This window comes from Micrasema longulum, unplaced genomic scaffold (assembly GCF_059751315.1).
Source record: "Micrasema longulum isolate JH-2025_06_02 unplaced genomic scaffold, ASM5975131v1 h1tg000357l, whole genome shotgun sequence".
Taxonomy (NCBI): Eukaryota; Metazoa; Arthropoda; class Insecta; order Trichoptera; family Brachycentridae; genus Micrasema; species Micrasema longulum.
This window is the reverse complement of record NW_028277559.1, coordinates 805,055-829,351: the sequence shown is the minus strand read 5'-3', so window position 1 is coordinate 829,351 and position 24,297 is coordinate 805,055. Positions and strand designations below refer to the sequence as shown.

The 24,297-nt window shown below is 31.1% G+C and overlaps 1 protein-coding gene across 1 annotated transcript in view; it reads left to right on the top strand.

The window, feature by feature from the left end:
- The window catches only part of LOC148282232 (corticotropin-releasing hormone-binding protein), an 81,912-nt gene extending 67,505 nt beyond the window's left edge, over positions 1 to 14,407 (top strand). The window contains exons 5-7 of the mRNA XM_088225412.1: positions 6,155 to 6,330; positions 11,467 to 11,575; positions 13,426 to 14,407. Of these exons, the coding sequence (XP_088081538.1) occupies positions 6,155 to 6,330; positions 11,467 to 11,575; positions 13,426 to 13,568 (428 nt within the window). The 3' untranslated portion in view covers positions 13,569 to 14,407. The remainder of the gene's footprint in view (positions 1 to 6,154; positions 6,331 to 11,466; positions 11,576 to 13,425) is intronic.
- Positions 14,408 to 24,297: the final 9,890 nt, after the last annotated feature.

Below are 24,297 nucleotides of genomic sequence, written 5' to 3'. Positions count from 1 at the left end.
ACGGACCGCAAATATAATATTTGAATATAATATAATATTACACAAAGACAAAAAACAGCGCTTCTTAGAAAAGACTAAAGGAAAAAACAAATTATGGATAGACACACTACAATATTCTAGCACTAAGACGTTATAATTGATTAAACATGGAAATATTATATGTAAGGAAAATAAATAAAATGCTTTCAAAACTTGAATCAATAAATGGATAGCTGTGGATTAAAATGACTCAAAAAGAACTGGAAGAATATGTCTTGTACCTCAAGGTATATTAATTATATGCATTTCGTATTATCATTAATAATCATAAGTCGTTTTTACTAAAAATACTTTTTTATTTTTTTAAATATTTCATTTCCTTTTAAAATTATATTATCAAACTGAAATTGTAAATTTATACAAAGTAACATTTGTGTTTAAAAAATATTACACGCTCCGGAACGTGTCTACGGCACTGGCCCCACTTCTCTGGTAGTGAATACATTCGCAAAAAAGAAAATTAAATAAAATAAAATAAAAATAAAAGAGAATTTTGTAACTTTATATATTTCTGTTTTTTGTACTATAAATGAAAACATTTTTTTTGATATATGAACATAAAATCAACATTGTTTTTAATCATTAATTTATAATTTGTTCAACTGACCGGTTTTGAAGCTACACAAGCTACTTTATCAAGGTATACCTTACTAGTGAATTCTTTCCTATTTTATTGTTACAGTGATCTAAGTATGATACTTTTGTTACATATGAAGCTAATAAATCAAGTATGTTATTCTTTCGACGACGAGAAGTGTGAAATGAGGTGGATAAGGTCAAAGTGGCGGTCTCCGTGGTGTAGTGGTCAAGACGCTTGACTCACACACAAAAGGTTCCGGGTTCGATTCCCGGTGAGAACACAAAAATTAAAATGTGATTTTTATCAAGCCTGGGTGTTCTGTGATGTAATTCACCACTGTAATTGAGTCTCCTGGCCTGTTGTGGTGCAAAAAAAAAAAAAAAAAAAAACTAGACAGGAATGGACCAAAGGAAATATTGTTTATTTGGTTATTTATTATTTTTTTACAATATTTTGAGATTGTCCAAAGGTTCGTAGACACAAGACTATATTTCACCCCCTAGGGAGTCATTAAGATTAACAAATTACAACAGAGATGAAAAACATCCAATCATATTACATACAGTCCAAGAAGAAGTTTCAAAATTTGAAATTTGTTTTCAGCGTTGTCTAGTATGTGAAATAATTCGATCAAATAAATCTTTTTACAACAATAAAGGTTTCAGCTCTTTGACTATGATCGCATCTTTAGCATCTTTCATCTTCTTAAAGAATTGAAGAAATAAAGATGCTCAAACATAGGCTAAAACGACGAATGTTACACAGTGTGTAAAATGACCGCTTAAACCAGCCAACGACAGGTCATAAGCTATGTAAATGCCTTGACTTCCATATTCCTTTTTCTTAAATGATCGCCATCTCCGTTGTAATTTGTTAATATTATTTTTAAGTTTGCCCTAGCACGGGAGATTTCCTTAATTTATTTATTTTTTTATAGATCAAGAGGTTTACTTAAATCAGTGGCGTCACGTAGAGTATGTCAACATATAGTAACAAATATTGAAAGTGGAGCTAGATAATTTCCAGGCTGGCAACCTAATTAAACAGTTAATCATGAGTATTTTATTCTTATTATTTTTTTCCACATCCGCTCCCAAATGAAACATGTGCTGGATGATAAGGTAGAGCATAATCAGCATGAGTTACTAAATTTTGCTCCCTAGGAAATTTTCTCAAAACAGGAATAACTTTGAAAATATATTTAATATTTACAGCGGATTTTCAATATTCTAATAATTTAATTATCAATGTTTAAAAAACAAGTTTTCATTCGTAATTTTCGAATTTGAAAACAAGTACAAACAAAACGGCTCGCAATTATTGACGCCATGTTATTTTGATGTCACACGTCATGCCAGCCGTGTGCGTTTCTAACAACCATTTCGATCAAGTATTTCGTAGTAACGTTAAACGAGCAGTTTTTTCCTAGGTCTAGGTCTAAAAACACCTCGTTTTCAGGTAATTCAAAATATGCGTCATTTTACACTATGAACACCGACCAAATACACATAGAATTTACCCTGTGCCCGGCCCATTTTCGGAAAATTTCATGCTTTGAGTAGGGTTTCTTAAAAGGGTCAAAATTATGAAAATACTGGGTTATATCAATTGAAACTTTTCATATTTATTAAAAATAATTGAATAAGTCATTTTTTTTTTTTTGGATTTATTTTATTTAGTTCTATGATTAAAATAGTCTTATATATATTTACAACACAATATTTACATCTATACTTATTCTAAAATTATTTATCACAATTATACACTTAATATCCTAATTTATAATATTAACTGTTTCATATGTACATTTTCACTAATTATATTCACTATTTACACTATATACTACTTATATTTTTTACATATATACTTTTTACATTTAATTTTAAATATATTTACATTTATTTCATTTTTTATGCTTTCTGGCATTTCCTCAAATAGTTGTATTCCCTTGTACATAAGGCAGTTCTGGGACATTGCTTTTGATTTCTTTTCCAGTCTTATATTTTTAGATCCTCTTGTTGCATAGTTATGAAAGAACTCATTATTTTTTAGTTTATTTTGAAAATATCTCGGAACTATTCCTTTAATAATTTTGTTTATTTCATTAGCAACATTGAATCAATTCTTTGATCAATTGTCATGATATCTAGAAGTTGAATCATTTTCTTAACTTTTGTTCGTCTCCCACATCTTAATATTATCCTCATCGCTTTGTTTTGTATTATTTGGAGTCTCTTAGATCTCCTTCATTACTTAAATATAAAATACTGGAGCAATAATCAATGTGGGGAACAATAATATTTTTAAATATCAGCAGAGAGGTTTTAATGTCTAATTTATTCCTTATCCTTCCTAACAGGGATACCTTCTTTGCGATTTTTTTACTCGAATAGTCTGCATTTTTTGAAAAAGATAATTTAGAGTCCGTGATCCTATTTCAATTGTATTGTGGTCCGTGATCTTATAGAGATTTAAGTATGATAGTTTTGCCAACATTGGTCTTTGTGGAGAGCCACATTGCAATGTTTGCACATATACAGGATCTCACTCCTTTTTTGTGCTTTGTATCCCGGAGCCGTGTAAACACGTGATTATAATAACCACGCATTTTGTCCCAGGTCCGTGTTTTCACGTGTTGTTATAGTTGGATAATTTAAATGGCGCCATTTTTGTAAAAATCACCTCAAGGTAGTTTACCAACAGCGAAAAAGTACTAACTAAAGTTACAATATTTGAGTTTGTCCAAATGTTTGTAGACAAATCCACATGTTTGTAGACAAATGTAGAAAAATTGACTAAAATCAACAAATTGAAGATTTGAAGAAATATGGATGTTCAAAGATAGGCAAAATGGTGAATGTTACACAGTGTGTAAAGTGGCCACTTAAACCAGCCGTTGACAGGTCATAAGCCCTGTAAATGCCTAGACTTCCATATTCCCTTCTCAAAAACGTTTTTCCTCTCTGTTGAAATGAAAGAAAATGTACTGATAAAAGTCACTAGATGTCAATAAAATGCTTTTTTGGACAGCTGGTAAACCATGTGAAAACACAGGACTGGGACACAATGCGTGGTTATATAATTACGTGTTTACACGGTTCCGGGATACAAAGTGTTAAAATAATGTACAAAATTTATCCGATATCGGCATCGTATACATAAGTTCCGATTATACGCGTGATTTTTAAAATTCTTGGTGTAATTTTTAACATTTTGAATTATGATAATTTAGTAGGGTAGGTACTACTTATTTTCCTCTGTGGAACGCACGCCACTGACTTATATGATAGAACGTTATTATGTCATATTTTATCCAAAAAAACGTACTGAATATGTATAATTTCTTGTCTATATGTACATTTTTCCGTCAACAAATAAAAAGAGTATCTAGACTTGTGAAAATAAATTCCACATTAATCAAACTTTTATGAGTACATTTTGTAGTTTGATATTGAAGATTTATCCCGAATAACGACTAAAAAATGTAAATGCTACCACAAGAGCATTTTGTAAACAAAATTTAAATGATTCATGAGTACACATTATTTTTAAGCGAAATTTTTATCAGCGTTTTATAGTGTGACAACATTGGGTACAATTAATCTCTAAAAAAAGTGAAAGCATTCTTGTACACCTAATGAGATAGAAAACATCAATCCGAATTTAGGCAAGCCTTACCTTATCTCTGGGATTAACTAAAGTCCAAAATATTTTTTGTCAGTTAATTCTAGGATTCTCAGGGTGATCACAGATAGTTTAACTCTCAACCATTTGTAACGAGTCACTTAAAGTAAGTCAACCTTGGAGTCTGGCAGCGGCTTCGGGGAAGTAGGAATAATAGTATCGCCCATTCATATGGATTTATTACCCCAGAAAATTGCATCAAATACCGATATTTCTCAAACCCGATTCGGCTAGAAAAGCCTGGTGGTGATTTGTGGATGCCATATGTCATTGAAGATTGGTAATTAAATCGATTGATTTATAAAAAAAGACTAACTTTCGTCCTCTTCTCCTTAGCCGATAATTTACACAGCATTTAATATTTAAAGGATTGTTTGACTGAATATGAGTCTAAGCTTTGAGAACCAGTACTGGGACTAGGAAATATCTAGTGCAAAAAAGTTTTCTTAAATGAATATTTCATGTCAACCATGCCGGGATTTAGACCCGACTGAACATTACACTAAAAGCGAACAACTTATAAAATAATTTTTAATTTAATTTATAAATATGCCTACATTATTGTAATACAATAAGCGTACAAATTCATGAGAAAATTAGTATTTGTTTTTGAGTTGTGTTTGAGAAGGATACTGTCTTTCTTTGGACATACTGCTAGACGTGAGCCAGACAATCTAAAAAAGGCAATAATGTCTGGCCGAGTTTAAGGTATGAGAAGCCGGTGTAGAATCCCATATAGATGGACTGACCAAATAAAGGTGGCTACGGGGCTAAAATCTAATGAGTCAGTTTGTCGGGCTGAGGACATACTGGGGTAGAACAGACTAATCAAAAGTGTTCACGGTGATCACGATCCTCAGCATTGAGGGACCAAATTAAAAGAAGAATAATACTAGACCCACTAAGCCAATTTATATGGCTTGTCACTGAAGATCTTTAGCAAGAAAAGGATATAATTACACTATTTATCTATTACAGCCAACTTAACTATAAGGGGCAAACAGCGTCGTAGCTAGGGGCTGCCAGGGCCGCAACCCTCAGGAGGAAGCACTTTGCAGACCCACAGCATTCTTTTTCTAGAAAACAAGTCTTGCCCCAAAACTAAAATCTTGCCAGAGGCGCCCATGACCTGGGACGCTGTGAGCAAGAGAAAAAGAAAAAAAAGCTATTTTAAAGGACGCAATATAATAATATGAAAAAAAGGAATGACAAAATAAAAATCTACATTATAGAAACAAAGATTTTTTTTATTTATATATAGACTCTTAATTGAATAGATATAATAGATATATGTATAGATTTAGATATAATATATACTAATAATCATTTATAAAATCATACTCTTATACATATTTCAGAGTTAATTTTATATTCCGAATAATAATAGAATTTAATGACCCAGCTTGGTTTTAAATTGTCAAATGAAAAAAATTTACCCAAGGAATAATTTATATCAATAAAAGAGCTAAAAAATTTTGAGACAGTAGTAAATTTATAAAATAATTTAATTTAAAAAAATGATATATTTTCATACGAGGTGTGCTCAGAAAATAACAGAATTTATAAGTTTCGCGGGTTTGGAGAGTCCGATTGTATTTTTTAAATTATTATGTTGGTATACATGCCCCTGAAGTATGCTGAAATTTTCAGATGTATTTTCTGTTTACCTAGTCTGTGGCAGCCGGTAAGGTTAGACGTGTTTTTATGAGCTCGGCAATTTTCGTTTGTTAAAAAAATGAATTGAAGGATATGTATCAAATTTTGTGTAAAAAACTAAATACTGTTCTCACCAAAGGAGTTCTTGAAACTCAGAGGTTGATTAATAAAATTGTGTATGTTTTCCCCGTTTAGCCTGCAATGTCCTTCTCTATGACGTCGAAGACATCTATACTCTGCGAAACTACGGCAAAGCTTCTAACTGCTCCCTTTCTACTGTGTTCCCCGCATCAGTGAAGGTGGTGGCTCTTAGCGTTGGCGTTGCATCCGCTAGGAACAGTCGGGAAATCGAAACCGGAACCATTCATAAGGTAAGATTGATTAATATATTGATGAATTTATTAAATAACGTATAATTAAATACATACAATAAGCACATAGCAGATGGTATTTAAATTCAAGAGTTAACATTAACGAGAAGAGAATATGGAAGTCTAGGCATTTTTAGGACTTATGACCTGCGGTTGGCTGGTTTAAGTGGCTTCTTTACGTACTGTATAAAATTCACCATTCTGTCACATTTAAACGTCTACATTTTTTAACTCTTTTTTCTGTTGACTTTTGTAAAGTGGAAGGGCTGAACCGTTTCACCTACTAGGCGACTGACGACGCGACGCTTCAAAACAAATTTTAAATTTTTATGCAACTTCTTGTGCCAGTTAGTTCAATCAACAATGTTTTTAGTACGTTCAAATGTTTGTTGGCATGCTGGATTTTCTCTCAAGGGAGTTATTTCATCTGAACTCTCCCGGGAATCGAACTCAGAACCTCAAGTATAGCAGGCAAACGTGCCAACCACCAGGCAACTACACTACCTTAACTTATCTTAAGCGTATCTTAAGTGTAGATCACCCATATTATCTTCCACGTAACAAAAAGGAGTAGAGACTCAAAAACAATCGTCCAGGTTTTTGATTTTATTTGACACTAAGAGTTGTATTCTCCATTCGCCCGAACCCAGAGGATGAGGTAGTAAACTCAAAACCGGTCGGAACCAACATGAAAATCAATATACGTAATATACGTTTTGGATTAATTTTATTGTAATGTACATAATCGTATAAAATAAACAAATTGAATTTGAAACAAATGTGGTTGATACAAAAAATTGTTTTTTTTTTTTGTACATGTCGGCAGTTAAACAGCTATCTGCTTACTAATCTTCTTCTTCTTTATCATCTTTTAAGGGATCTTATGATCTGTGTTACGGAAAACTAGTTGTTCTCCTGAGATGATGAGAGCCAACCGTTCCTTCATCCAATAGGTGGTCTTTTAGGCGGACGTTGTCCAGATAGGATTGCATTGGTTCCAGTAAACACAAGTTTGTCGCTGCTTATTCTGTCCACATCTATTACAGATTCGGTTTTAGAGCGTTTTTCTCGTAATGGACCTTAAGACCTTTATTTCAGCAGTTCTGAGTAGCCCATTTGTACGAACAGTGTCAGCCAACGCTTCCACAGCCTACGCAATGATGAGTCTTATACATGTCTTGTAAATTCTGATCTTACTATACGTACGCATATCTTTATTTCTCCATATATCATTCCTCAGACACCTCGACAAAGCTGATGTTTTGTTGAACTGTTCTCGGACTTCAGTGTACAAATCACTATGACTTAAAATTTCTAAACCCAGATATCTGAAGCTCAGGACCTGTTCCACTGGCTTGTTAGTCGGGTTATGCCATTAAGGTTATTTGGATAATGTAAGCCTTTTTGTATTGCTGACTGATATTTACATGTTTAGCCTTTGTGATACTAGGCTTTCTATTAATTTATTTTTAATCCGTAATGTTTTTCTACCTTCACAGTCTACATTTTGTATTGGGTGAGAATATCCGTGATTCTGACTACAACTGAAGGATACACGGCTAAAACAGGCTCATTGCATTTTTTCGGTAATCGAGATATTAATGATTTTTTTTTCTCTCCGAAATGAGTTCAATAAAATGGAATATTTAAAACTAACAAAACGTTATTTAAAACTGTTGGCAATTTTTTTTCCGAAATAGGACGATTGCTGCAACCAGCAAGTTTTTGTCAGTTCGAAAGATAACATTTTAACTCTGTCAGCTGTGGTGAAAAATTCCTTTGCGCACGGTGATGTAACATCGTATTACTTCAAGCAAAAGAAGAAATATTTTGAAAATATTTAAATAAAACATAGAGATGTACAGTTTAATGATTCCTTTTTCGTAATTTATTAAAAATGAACATATAATTGAACCGTGTTATGGCAAAATAAATTGAAAATTATAAATTCACCGGTAATTTTACATGCGCGCACCTCCGCTCACTGCCAATAACCGACTGAATCTTTTTTACTCAAACACTGGCCACTGAATAGCGTCTCTGTCTTCCTTGTTATAAGTTCTATCTATGTGCTCTCTCTTATACAGATTTGTTGCTGTATTAGCGTCACATTCATTCTTTGCATGGCCAGGATAAATATTTTTGGTATGAAAATCCTGCATATTTAAATATATTTTACTTTACAAATCCGGTGTAAAAATGAAATTTTGGAGATTACAAAAAAAAAACTTCATAAATACAAAAATAAAAGAGATACATCAAGTCGTGTATTGTATGTAGACTAGTGAGACATAACAGCCACACAAGAGTTAAAAAACAAATAGTGATGACGCGAGAGAGAGGCGCGAAAGTTATTTCCTCCACAGCTTAGAGAGCGTATGAAATAGTCCGAGATGGTCCAACAAGATCAACCAACACACACATTATTAAGGACGTTTACTACCACTTAATATACAATAGAAATCGACTCACCTGTGTTAAAGTGTTTCCCCTCGCTCCATCAGATATAATGTGCGGGAATGATGCGGACGTTAGGTTCTTTCTTTATTCGGCTTTGTGTATCAGGATTTTTGAATATTGGATGCGGTGATGATAATAATGCTATTAACACTTTAAGGGTAACTATGTAAAGATAGCGGTAGGAATATATATTTGTTGTTAGTTTATCAAGCGGATCACAGAAGACTACATTTGTTTTTTAAGGAAAAATACAGACGACAGTTTTATATTTGAATATGGAATTTGTGAATTGTTGTAATGGAGTAGGTACTGCCAGGCTGCTCAGGTTCCTACTTTTCAAGGAAAAGCCGACAACCAAAACACATAAATGGTAGTAAACATTCACGCGTAACCAAATAGTATTTTTTTTTGTTATTTTCTGTGATTGTACGAAAAACAATTTAAATTTAATTGATTTAATATTTTCTCAAAAAAAAATAATTTAAAAACCCGTTGTCCGACAAATATGGTTTTAATTCTTCCTTTTCCCTCCTCTAAAGTTCGGTATATTTTAGTGAGCTTGTTTTTGCCGTGTCCCCTTCAATTGTTAAATAAATGAATAAAAGTTTGTACTTAGTTTTCATAAGTAAAAACGGAACAGGTTAAAAAAATATATATTAAGTAAAAAAAATTAAATGATGTAATAAACTAAATAAATTCGATTTTATACACATCCCAATGCAACGTTCTATGACACAATAAATTTTACAGTATGTGTGGATTTCTAACAAACAAATATTTAAATTTTACCCATATTCAAATTCACTCTTTATAAACATAGGAGCTAAATAAATTTCTACGTATCTATTTAAAGGAATAAAATTATGTTTAAACATCGGTGTAGCCCCTTTTCAAAACTTTTTCATTTTCCTTCCCGTAAACTATTTATTCAGTAAAAACCAACACAAGCTTAATGGAATAAATTACTTCCATACAAAGAGGTATTGCCTCCCCTTGAGCCAAGCCTTTTACCGAAACAAAGGAAAATGGTCACACTGCTGAAAATATGGAGAAAAAAAAACATTGGCTAATTGTTCGACTGCCGTTCTCGTACAGAAAAAAACATTTACATATATTCAGTGTAAGGCAAAAAATAAGAAAATTATTTTGATTAAAATATTTTTTGTTCAACCTCATAAATGGTACTTTTTGTTGCTTGTTATCTTACGATTTAATTATTTTAATTAACAAATCTGTTTCTTGGCTCTAAAAGGGCCGATGTCAGATCTCATAAGTTTTCTTACCAACATTGTGTAGAGGGTTCATATCAATTTTAAAATATACATATTTAATAATTTTAAATACACTCCCATAAGTTTTAGTGTTTTTTCATTTTATAATAGTTTCAAATGTCTCAAATAATTTATTTAAGCTTAGCTTAAGTATTTAGTAAAATGACTCTTCTGTAATGTTGTAATTAACAACAATGGTTCTTTAAGACCCAAACTATAGACAAATGGAGTTTACCTACTGACTTTTCTTGTTTAAACAAAATTTAAATAATTATACCACTTGAAATACATTATAAAGTAAATTTATAAATACATTTAAAAAATATTATTTATAAATTTAATGACTTAACCACAATATTTTGATTAAAATATTACAATAGAGATGAAGAACATTTAAGAGAAGGTAATATAGAAGTCTAGGCATCTACAGGGCTTATGACCTGTCAATGGCTGGTTTAAGTGGCCACTTTACACGCTGTGTAACATTCACCATTCTGCCTATATTTGAACATCTATATTCCTTCAATTCTTTCATCTGTTGATGTTTGTGAAGTTAAAGAGCTGAAACCTTTATATATGCGGGTGAGATTCATCTAATTGAATTATTTCACCTACATACTAGGCAACGCCTGAAAATATTATTTTTTCAATTTCTATACTTCTTCATGGACCAGGTAATTTATCAACAATATTTTGAGTTTGTCCAAATTATTGACAGGTCATAAGCCCTATAGATTCCAAGACTTCTATATTTCCTCCTCTTAAATGTTCTTCATCTCTGTTGTAATATATTAATATAAACAGCTCCCCAGGGAGTTGAATCCAGTCCTTGTCTACAAAAATTTGGACAAACTCACAATATTTTGAGTTTGTCCAAATTTTTGTAGACAAGGACTGGATTCGACTCCCTGGGGAGCTGTTTATATTAACATATTACTTGATGACTTAAGATAAAATAAAGGAGTATTTGTACATATCGGGATTAATTAAAAAAAGCTGTTGTAGCTGTTGGTTATCCAAATAAATAAAATAAATAAATAAATAAATAAATAAATTAGAAATAAATTAGAAATTTATTTATTTATTTATTTTAAAGAAACAAACAGTCGAAAATGATATAATAACATTGAAAAAAATTACAGTTTAAAGACAGACCAGCAAAGTTTCTAAAGACCATAAAAATCATAAATATTATTAAATTGTGAAAATTAGAAATATGCGTATTATAGTAGAAAATTTATCCGACGTCACACTGATAAAATAATAATACCGTCACCATCGTATTTTTTTTTGCATTCTTAAAGTAATCACTATAAAAATACTGAAAAGACCCTGTTATAGCACGTGCGTCATCGGTTTCTGGACAATATGCACAAAAGAAGTTTATTTTACCTTTCTGTTGCAGTGTCACAAACGTGGTTTGCCAGACTATGTGGAGATAGGAGGTTCAGCAGGCTTTGACAGCGCTAACTTGGAAAAGGTGGACTCCGTCTGTGGTTTGGACTCTACTCCGGGTAAGTGTACCTGTTATATGTACATACGACTAGGTATTACTTTACCGAAAGATCACAATCAGGTCTGGGGAGTGATTACATTCGGAGGATCGGAACCCATATTACCCAGCATCATCATCATACCACTACCCGGACCCAATGGTGCATAAGGCACTGCATTGTTCAATCAAACGCAGCGTGTCTGGATCATTTTTTAACAGGAATATATAATCTTTTTTTTTTTTTTTTTAAATATTAAAAACTTATTTTTTCAATGAAGAACCTTTCCTTTTTATAATTTTTATTCACAAAAATTTGTGTATTCTTTCAGTAGCCTGAAATGAAATATAAAATAAAATGTATACCCACACACAGGCTATGCTTTTGTGGGTTTTTTTTTAGTTTATGTATTATAATAGTGTATTTTGTATCTGTGACTTATGTTTAGCTATTGTAAAATGAAAGAAAAAATAATGGCAATAAAAAAAAAACTTTAAAAAAAAATAGAAAATTAGGTATAAAATTGATGTATATCATACTTAAAATAATTACAAAAATATATGCGTTTCTGAATATTTTTATGACCTGACATCAATTTACATTTTTTTGAAAGATAAATATAATAACTTTGTTTAATGAACCACTTTTTATTGACTCAACCAACTTGTTTCGGCAACTATACGTTGCCCACTTTAGGGTTATTTAATAACTAAACATACATAATATATAAAAGAAACAGTGAAAAAGTACGTGGGTGACGATAATGATAGAAGAGGGGGTTATTATGTTTAATTTGTGGTAAGGATAAGGGAGGGGGTGATTGTATTTAATGTAGGGTTAGACTTGACAGGAAAAATATTAAAAATAGGGCTTTGACTTAAGTTAAATTGATTATTTAAAATATTGACATTTTATTTGAAGGCTTATTTCTAGAATTTCCAAATTATTTGATTAATGGGTTTTATTATTTAAATGCAATATTTCGATTCCGTTAACAAAATTAAAGAAATGGTGATTTGTCAAAATATGGTTAGCAAATTCTGAAAACTTGTTATTATCGATTCATTTTGTGTGTTCTTTAATTCTAATTTGAAAAGACCGCAATTTTTTTCCTATATATGAAGAGAGCAGCATGCAGTTGCCGAAACTAGTCGGTTTTGTGAATAAAAAGTGGCTCATAAAACAAAGTTATTTTATTTTTCTCTCAAAAATAGAGCAATGATCCACAAAATTAGTTTTACAAATATTCCTAATAAATTTACATTTATAGGGAAACATCACGTTTTTTTAACATTTTAAAGTAATAAAGGTCTGAAATTCTATCCAGTAAAAAAAAAATATTTAGCTAATTATTAGTAAATTTTTTTTTTTTTAAATTTGAAATTTTGAATTCCCTCAAAAACGGTCATTCCATCGGTCACGCCCCTAATACGTAACGATTCATGTTTATTTGCTCCTGACCATTGAAATTTGTTTGGAACATTATCACAAATCTTAAAGTCACAACAACTAAGACAAAACACCTCGCGTTTTTCTAGCAACGTATTTCTATTGAATTTTTTTTTACATTTATTTATGAAAACATTTCTTCTCAATATCCACATCGATTTTGAAAATACAATTGATTGTTCTAAATCCATTTCAAATATTTTTATCGGTATTCGTAGGCCCGTTGGATATTTCCCTATTGTCATGAATAAAAACCAACCTTGTTAAATCTACAGCTACTTATAGAAATCCACTTATAATCATGAACAAAATATTTATTGTTGGTTGAATCCATTCGAAAAGTAATGGTTTTGTCAAATTTTATCAATTAATAAACTTTTTTTTTTGTGTTGAAGTAAATTAATAAAATTTTCATTTTCCAGCGAGGTCTACCGCATCCATCTTCTGCGAGGTGACCACAGTCCGTCTTATCTCCGGAGGCCGCTACGAGAACTCGGTCACTGTTGCTGTTAAGAAACTCGGAATGGAAGGGATTATGGACGCAACTCTCTTATGTGGAATGTAAAAACGATAAATCATCAGCTTATAGATATTTAAACGTAGTCAAATCAACTTGTCCAACGTAATTCGCAGATAAAAGTGAAACGAAATCCCACAACTTCACAGGTTTTTAAGATAACGTAGAGTGAATAAAGCGAGAGAATACTATTTAGAATAAATGAGACGCGGTCAATTTTTTCTTCACACAAACGAAATCTCGTATTTTTTCTCTAGATTATGCCACTAAAGCAGTGATTTTTTTATACACAATAAATATTTACCATATGGTATCCCTATGGTTTTTTTTTATGGGAACTGGAACATTAAAAAACCCTTAACAACAATTGGTTTTATCTGCTATCTTAGGACGTATAGTATACAAATGACATCTATTTTTTAAAAATCGCAAAAAATACTAGGACATGAAAAAAATACCTTTACTTTTTTTTTTAAATCAACCAAATCGATTCAGTTTTGCTGTGCAGAAAATGGGACAACGAAACGTTGATTTTGTCAGTTTTAGTTAGACATAATCAGTCCGACGTGCAGTGTTGTCTTTTTCACACAGTATCTGGGAGACATTTGCAAGAGAGTGATAGAAAAACAATGTTCAAATATCTATTCACCAAAATTCTCAACCACCGCGTTTCCTCCGAACACAATTTGAATGTTTTTCTCAATACAAAAAAACATATCGATGATTTTTGACAAACATTAAAACGAACATTTTATTATTTAATCTCATTGTTATTGGGAAAAAACAACGGAAATTACATGAAAAAATAAGTATTAAAAGTAGTACAAACATTAAGGTAATTTTTTGTACAAATATATATACAATAAAAAAATATTTTACACGCTAAAGAGGACATAAAAAATATTATTTGTACAAGTGAAAGAAAAAGACCATTGGAAGAAGGTTGATGAAGAAATGAAGTAGAGGAGACAGTGGGATTTTTACAATAGAATTAACCAATTCGGTATTCACTTATGATTGCAATACAAATATATTATAAAGTACGAAAACATTCATTTTAAAGTGCATAAAAAGGTTTTTTTTAAGTCATAAAACTTTATAAAACAGAGCAAGTTAAATTTAAAGATAAATCTACCACATAAGCTTCCTATTTAGAAACAGGGAATAACTTTATAAAAAAGGATGCATTTTTTTATTTATGTTACAATTGAACGTAGTTATGCAGAACACAGCTAGCCATAGAAAAGTGAAACTGAGATAATAGCACCTTTGTGAAAAGAGTAAATACTCAAATGCGCACAATTGGAATGTTTTTGTCTTTGAAAAACAGTAAACAATAAATTTTACAAAAATTTGTTTTTTTTATATTACAAACGAGAATCTTATTATGTATTTGACGGGTTTTAATGATTTTTAAAGTACCGTAAGATTTTTCCAATGCTGTGTTTTCTACAAATTGAGAAATGCCGTTTTTGTGATCGAGACCATTTTCAGAAGGTAATTAGTGCAGTTTTTTGTATGAAAGCAGTCTGAATGTTTTAAGCAGAACCTAGGATTGACCTTACTGCACCCGATGACATCTAAATTTTTTATTTTTTCGAAATTGTGGATTGACTGCTTTTTGCATAACTGCGTTCAATTGCTGTCAGCGTTACTTAGAAGACTTTAATGACAGGATGCGAATTTGGAAGAATAAAAGTAATGCATTTTATGACAGTCAATAAATACACAAACTTATGCGTTTATATGCCCCAACATCAACAACCATCTTCGACGTAAGAAACGAGATAGCTGCACTGCCTACATAATATATATGACTTTCTATTGTTAAAATAAGAAATAAATAATGAACCATAAAAGTATTAAAACAATATCTGTTTCATCTCAAAAATTTTAAATTTGACAATCTGAGCTTTTAGAAACTCAGCTTTAAAAAAATGTGCTGAGCCACACGTTTGTTAATGTTAAATTTCAAAACGATTACCTGAACGGATTTGTATCTAAAGTTGTTACAAATACAACCTTAGCACCCTCAAACTCTCGCTTTATGATCTCTACTTAATATATATTCCTAGATTAAAATATAAATATATATATTATATTTATGTAAAACATCAATACTTGTACTTAAATAATGGGTAAAAAATTTTCCCCTAAGTCAAGATTTTATTTGATGTGATAGAATGTTCTATGAATTAAAAATATGTAATTAATGTGCTTTCAACTAACGTATTGGGTGTTTATAAATAAAAAATCTTGATTTTATCATAGCTATGTTCTTAAGAATCATTTCTACATTCCGTTAATGTACCTGATATTATTTCGTAAAAGTTTTTTTGCCGAAAATTTTCGTTTCATTTTATTAATTTTCTTAAAAGTATTTTTGGAAAAAGACTAGTAAATAATTAATTTGTGGTCAATGTAACATAAGTAATTTCTGAACTGTATTAATGTGAAATAAAATATATTAATTAAAATAAACATGTGCATCAATGCATTTTAATTATTCAGCACCCCTTTAAATTTTGTGTTTTGTTGATGTTTTATTCTTATTTTCACTAAATAAAAAAATACCATGCAAATGTAAATACATAGAAAAAAAAAATATCGAAAAGATGGGGCATGATTAGGGTTGCCATTTACTGGATACGTCTTCCATTCACAATGTTTCGGAATCACTCGGACACACGTTATTGATTAGAACTGTTAAATTTCGTAACGCTACAAAACCACCCCTAAGTAGCGTCTACTAACGTAACCCAACATGAACATCCTCGCTTTTATTGTAGTATCTCGGCTACGCCATAAAACTGTATTATTTAAAAATTGGCATCTTTCGGTTATTACTTGGGTGGATAATGTGTCAGTGTCTAAACCCGACATGCCTGGTATTTGCAAAGCTACTTTAGGTAGATTCTGAAACATCCCGAACGGATAACGCGTCAGGTAAAAGAATATGAGTCCCGCCGCGACGTCCCGACAAAACTTTAAATGTCCTGATTTATACTTACACAATGCAGCAATGCCGTTAATCTTTCCAAACATGAAGGTGAAAAAAATCCGCAAGTTCCCGAGGGAGGTACCAGGAATACCCCAGCTAAATTGACATAAGTACGACTTTAAAAAAATTACATTATTATGGTCGTGGTAGGTGTTTATAAAACTGTTTTATAATATTTCTAGTTTTCTTCGAAATTCATACATTTAAAAAAAATACTGTCGCGGGAGGATGCTGTATGGCATCGCGATGTTTTCACTGTGATGCATTGAACAGTACTGATTTAATGTTGTGATACCCGTTTGCGGGGAAGTACGGCGAGGAGTTAGGAGGGGGAATACATGTAAAATCTAAAGCACAAAATACAATTTTTCGCTGTTACGGTTAGAAAAAAGCCGCCGAAAAGCAAAAAGCGCGCGTGCAAACTGACAATCATAAAAAAATATTAAACGGTAGAGCGATAAAGTAAAATTGTTGCTGTTTGCACAGGGAAAATGCAAAGGAAAATCTGTATTATTATTGAAAGAATTCGTTAGAAACATATGATAATTATTTTTATACATTCTTTACATTATGGGAGAGATTGTTTAAAAAATACATTAGTACGATGATTAACAAAAAAGTTAATACCCGGGGGACCCTAAATATTCCTCTTTGGCCCTGAAGGGTTAACTAGCAAATCTTCTATTGCAGTTCCTGACTGAGAAAAGATTGTTACTCCCGCGCTTAAAAGATAGGCGGGGCCACAGCCTGGGTGACATTGGGTGCTAAATGATTTTAGCAATTTATGTATCTAAAGAAATTCATAGAAGCTGAACTTACCTCGGTAGAGTGGGAGCGGATCTATTTTAATTATTTTTTCAAATTAATTTTAATTTCTGCTCATAACGCTAATGTGACAAAAATGATTATCATTGATGTCGGCCAAATGCTATAAATAAAAACGAGCTGCTTAAAAAAATTAAGTTTGCTCATTAAGTATTTCTTCCTTAGAAATATCACACAAAATGTAAAAAAATAAATTTTTATGTATTTTTAAAAATCATCATAAAATTGCCTTTTTTTGTTACTGTAACTCCTCATCCCACAACGCCTAATGAGAACCTAACCAAATATGATCACTCTAAATACGATCAAATGTAATAAATATCATATGATGGATCTGCAAAAAACGCACTAAGTGCTATTTACACTACAAGTCGGGATATTTTCTGTAATAAGTCAATATAACATAAATCCGTTCAGGGAAAAAGCACCAAGGGACAAGGGACTCTGTACTGGTGGGCCATCAATAGCAATATTTCGGATGTATTCAGCGGAGCTTATGGAGCAGTACTGACTTGAGAAAAGGTGAGATTGTTGGTCGGCGACATGATATCCTGAAGATGTCTAGTAAGTGGTGTCTACATGCTTCACTCAGGGGCAAACGTGGCAATTATTATTTTGTTTCTTTTCTCTTTTTACTAATGAATTATTATTTCATCTATCGTAATAGGTACTGTAAATTAAATAAAATGATTATAAAACTTTTTTATTAAAGAAAAAAAAAAATTTCTAACAAGTGACTAAAGTAGGTACAATGTGACTTCAATTTGAATACCTTACAATGGTATTGTGTATCAGCGAAAATGCACTAAGTCATGTCAATCCACTATTATTTTGAAAAAAAGTTCAGTTATTATTTATTTAACTATTGAATAAAGTGTAGTAAATAGATCTACCTAAATCTAGTATCGCAAGATTTTACTTTGATAGATGGGTGTTAATTCTGTGGGCGAAAAAAACAACGGAATCAGTAAAAAAATTCAAGTCAGACAAGAACATTTTATATTTCAGTCTTTGCCAAAAGTTTCAAAAAATGTGTCCTGTCATTCGTATTTTTTTCTTTACATAATCATATTTAATTATTTGATAGTTTTCGTTGTGTCGTTGTGCACCCAAAGAACAACTCTGCACAATTAAAATTACTAAAAACTCTATTTTGTAAACCAATTTTGTTGCTCCTTACGCGCACATAATTATAAAATAAACATATACAAAAACATTAAATTCGGTAAATTAACGTATCCAAAATAAATCATTTTTATTGGATTTAATTATACTTTTATTTTTTTTAAATAAACGAGTATGTGATGCGTTTCGTCTCGTTAGGACATTATCAAACAAACTTAAATATTTACAAAGTTTTGTTACATACTAACTGTAATAGCTGTTTAAAGATATATTTACATAAAAGTGTTAATAGTTTATGGGAGTATTTAACAAGTATCGAGACTATTTATAAAAACCAAGAAAAGTAACGTAATTAAAAATAAATTAGGATTTTATTTTTTTAAATTGCGTTACTTTTCTTGGTCTATATAAAAATCCTCAATACTTGTAAAATACCCCCATAAACTATTTGCATTATTTATTTTATTTATTTATTTACATACATAAGTTTATTGTACATTATTTGAGACAATAAGTCCCGACTCCACGGGACTAAAAGTTCTGTGTTGAGGTGGGACAAGCAATTATTTGACACAGACACATGAGTATATCACCACAAATATAGGATTAGAAACATAAAGAATAATTATAAAAATATTTGAAAAAAAAAACAAATATATGGCATATCAATATGGTAAATAGTAAACTCAAGCATTTGAAAAATCATCAAGGAGTTTCCTACTCAAATCCTCTCCACTAAGGAAAATCCAGTCCTTAACTACTTTCTCAAAAATATTTTTGTTCTTGAGAGCTTAATACGTTCTTCCAAAATATTGAACACTCTCGGTGCGATAAATGAGAGATGTCTCTGAGCAAAAGTCGTACGGGTTTTGGGTATGACATAATTCATGTTCTGAGACAACCTCGTACGGACATTTTGCTGAGACCTCTCCTTATTGTTTGACCGGAAGTGTGTAAGTGCTTTTTTTAGGTACAGTTGTCTCATATCCAGCACCTTCATGTATTGGAACAACTGTTCTGACAGGTATGTTGGAGGGTGCCGGAACACCTATATCATAAAACAGCAATTATTGTTAGTATGTAAAAAACTTCGTGCATATTTAAGTAAGTATGATCACATATATTTTTTTTTAAAATGAAGTAGAATTAAATCTAATAAAAGTGTTTTATTTTGGATACCTTACTAAATTTTAATATGGAATTCTTTTTTTTTATTTTTTATTATTTTTATTATTTTTTCTGCAAACACAATAAATAAATAAAATACGGTGCTGACAGAAGGAGTAAACAGATTGATGGGATTAAGATATCAGGTAAAGTTTGTTTAAAGGAAATTTTGTTCGTAGGGGTGCGGGTGGAATGTTTTGAAATTGCTCGCGGTCAAGATGACGCTAGCTCAGCTATTTTTTCATTAGTCTGTGGTTCACACAACTATAAAAAATCATTATGAATACAGCTAGATATATTTATAATATGTAAAACGTGTTTCGCTTTGTGGTTTGACATTTTACAAATATTTATTTATAAATTTGTTTAAATCACTTTAACTTTAGAGTTAAACGTCGAATAGTTTCGAGGTAACTTCCTCATCATCAGGACTTAAAGTAACTTAGAATTTCTAGTCGAATTTCTGTATTGGAAAAACACCACGTAAATTTAAAATTAGAATCAAAAAACATGTAAGGAATCTCAGCAATAACAACTTCTTAGAATTCACAAATCATCTTATATCGGAAAATCCCAATTTAAGTCAAGAGTCGAGGGTAATTTTTTTACATATTAATTAAAATATTCTTCAACAATGTTTGATTATGTCCAAATGCTTGCAGACTGGCTGGATTTCCTCCCTAGGGAGTTGTTCGTATTTAAATTTATTTCAACAGAGAGGGAAAAAGTTTTCGAGAAGGGAATATGGAAGTCTAGGCATTTACAGGGCTTATGACCTGTCATTGGCTGGTAGGTGATTTGGTTCAGCCGGATGAATCTCACCCACGTGATAAAGGTTTCAGCTCTTTTACTTCACAAAAGTCAACAGATGGAAGAGTTGAGGAAATGTGGATGTTCAAACATGGGCAGAATGGTGAATGTTACACAGTGTGTAAAGTGGCCACTTAAACCAGCCAATGACAGGTCATAAGCCCTGTAAATGCCTAGACTTCCATATTCCCTTCTCGAAAACTTTTTCCCTCTCTGTTGAAATAAATTTAAAATATTCTTCGTTTGGAAAATCTATAAAAAATATAAATAAGTTATGCCATTAACCAATAATTTCCAAAAATAAATAATCAATTCAATTTAACTTCGAGTCGTCTCTTCAAAATTTTTTCCGTTATAATTAACACTTTGAGTACCGGCCAAATACACATAGAATTTACCCTGTGCCCGGCCCATTTTTGTGAAATTTCATGCTTTGTGAAGAGTTTCTTAAAAGTGTCATAATTATGAAAACACTGGGTTAAATCAATTCAAACTTTTCATATTTATTTGAAATAATTAAATAAGTCATTTTTGTATGATAGTTTTGCCAACATTGACCTTTATGGAGAGTCACATTGCGCATTGCAATGTTCGCACATATACAGGGCCTCACTCCTTTTTTTGTGCTTTGTATTCCGGAGCCGTGTAAATATTTGATTATAATAACCGTGCGTTGTGTCCCGGCTCCGTGTTTTCACGTGGTTAGATAGGCTGTATTTGGTTATCACTGAGTTTTTTCTTGGAGGATTTTCGTGGACACTATATGCTCCAACAAGGGAGCGGACATGGAATGATGATGGTGATGATGATATGTGTATAAAATATTGAGATTGTTGGGATTTATTGGGATTTTTGAAGTTAAAAACATGAAATGTTACAAGTGTATATCTGTATCTTGTTGTCGATTAAAAACTGAATTAGAAAAAAAAAACACATGTTAGTCGTAAATATTTTATATTGTTAATAATAAAAAAAACTTAAACAGTGTCAATGTGGCTCAAATGTGGAATCATCTGCCATACGATGTCAAAGATGTTTATGGAACGACTTGTTGAAATTGAAAAAGTCTGAATAATAATTTCCTATCTCTACCGTTAAATACAGGAGCAAGACGTTTTATACTTAAATTATGACTTTTAGAAAAAGGTTTTATTATATAAGGAAAAGTCTTAATTTTTAAATACTAAAATATGGCATAATATGTACTGTTTTCAAATAAAGTTATTATTTATTTATTTAGGTTAAGTATGAAACATTGTAAGAATATATATAAGAACCTGCTGACAAATTGTACATTGACATTTTCTAATGAATGATACATGTTAAGCATAAAGTTTTAAATGCAAATTAATAAAATATTTGATTCTTTGTAATCAATGTACCTATTTGTATTTGACATACTTCTTAGTAAAAAATATATCAGAACATTTGGATTGTTAAATAAATGTATATTTTTTTATTATTTCTTTTTTAAAAGAAATATTTGCATTCTTATGATTTACCAAAATATTTCAATTTTGGTGGCCATTTTCAACGAGTGGTAGATAACTGAATATTAGAAAATGGAAATCAAGTTGTGGAGAGTGGGGTGCGAACCTCGGATCTTTGATCCATGAGTCCACGAAACTAGCCACGGGACTACAACCCGATTTTATGTTTGTATGTATATATTAAAAAAAAAAAAAAAAGAATTATTAGAGGATTGGGTTTGAGCATTTATGAATGAAGAACATATTTGTTTCCACGGTAAGATATAATGTGACTAAGACAAAAATATTATATCATTGTTTTGAATTGAAAAAAATATTTATTAAAAAAATATATTAGCGCTCTTATAATTTGCCCAAATATTTCAATTTTGGTGGCCATTTTCAACGAGCTGAGTATTAGTAAATGGAAATCAAGTTGGGGTAGAGTGGGGCTCAAATCTCGGACCTCTGATCCGTGAGTCCGCAACGCTAGCCACGGGACCACAACCCGACTCAATTACCAAATTATCTTTACCGACAAGCCATATAATTTTGAAATGGTGAGTCTTGTCACTATTAATACACTATAAATGTGTCATATATTTTGGATACCTTTTATTGTTCTGCAAATAAATAAATGGATAAATATAAACCAATAAATATATTTGTTTTAAATAAATCAATTAAATGTCTTTTATCCAGAAATAATATATACATATATAATTGCGTTTTAATAACCTATTAAAATTATTTAAAAATAATTTAACATGTTGTAGATACACAAAATTGTAAAATTTAATGTCAAAACATTAACTTTGTGGAACATTTTAAATAAAATTATTTTTGTCACAGTAAATATCGGTCACGCCGTGAGAAATTTACAGTTTTTTTTATACAATGTTTTCATAAGCGGATACATTTGCGACATCTGTAAATAACTTGGGTAACTTTTAAATTTGCTTACCAATATCATTTTCAATTGGTGTGTGTATTGGATAGAAGTTAAAAATTTTATCCATAGATGAATTTGTACTCACACAATCTGTTTTCATTTTTTTTGAATTATTTTTGTTAACAATAATATTAACAATTTTTTTATACAATTAAATACTTTATGACTTTTTGGTTTGAAACTTTGCCCTGCTTACAAGGGTTCATACCCTGTTCCAATCCAGGCAATTACATATTAACACTTATTTATTTATTTATTTACCTATAAATTTATTTAAACCTGGAATACTTATAACACATCTCAGAGGCGTACATATACAAGGTGGCGCAAAGGCCATCACCCTATCGGAAGATCCTAATTTTTGCAAATAGCGGCAAATATCAGTTCTGTTTTGACATTTGTGAAGTAAGCAGATACAAAATACACGCCAAGAAGACATGAACTGCTATACTCCTCAAGAACGCGGTAAAACGGTTAAAAAAAATTTGCGAAATAATTAGTTGGTGGTGTTGACGCACATATTTATTTATTTATTTATTATACATATATATACGGCCTAAGCCAATTACAACAGTTACATGAAGAAACATAAATACAAGAAACTGAACCAAAAGAACATAAAACTATTTAGCAAAGACAAACAAGGGCAAAACAATAATAGTATACAATATATTAAAAAAAACGAAAGACCAAAAACTTTGAGCTAAACCATGCCAATCCAACTTCATCCCACACTGTTTAGTCGCGAAGAGATCTACGAAAAGCCGGAAGATATATCCCAAAAAATTCCAAGTCGTGTGATGAATTGACTAATCTACACATTCTGGACATTGGGGCATAAAAACCAAAGTTGCTCTTAGAAGATTTTATAAATAGCAGATTTTGACTTCTGGTGACACGGTTAGGAACATGAAAAGAAATTGATTGCAACAGAGATGAGACATCACTTAAAGCATTAAGTATTTTGAAAATGCATATAAGGTCCATCTCAGTTCTACGTCTCTCCAATGAAGACAGATTAAGAGATTGCTCTATTTCAAAATAAAAATAATTATCCCTTTGTAATCCGAGCAACCATGCCACTTTTCTTAAAAAACGGTGTTAGACAGACTCGATATGGTCAATATGAGTCCTGTAGAATGGAGACCAAATAGGAGAAGCGTATTTTAGATGGGGTCGAACTAAAGAGTTTTGATGGTATTAATATTTTTGAAGTCCGCCGTCACTCTATTGATAAAACCGAGAAGTTTGAGAGATTTTTTTACAATATTATCAATGTGTTCACGATAGGAGAGTTTACTATCTAAAGTAGTGCCAAGATCCTTTATTGACGAAACCACTGAAAGGGAAGTATTTTTTAGTTTGTAGTTAAATTGTATAGGTTTTTTTCGTCGCGAGAAAGATATTATTTTACATTTGTCAATATTG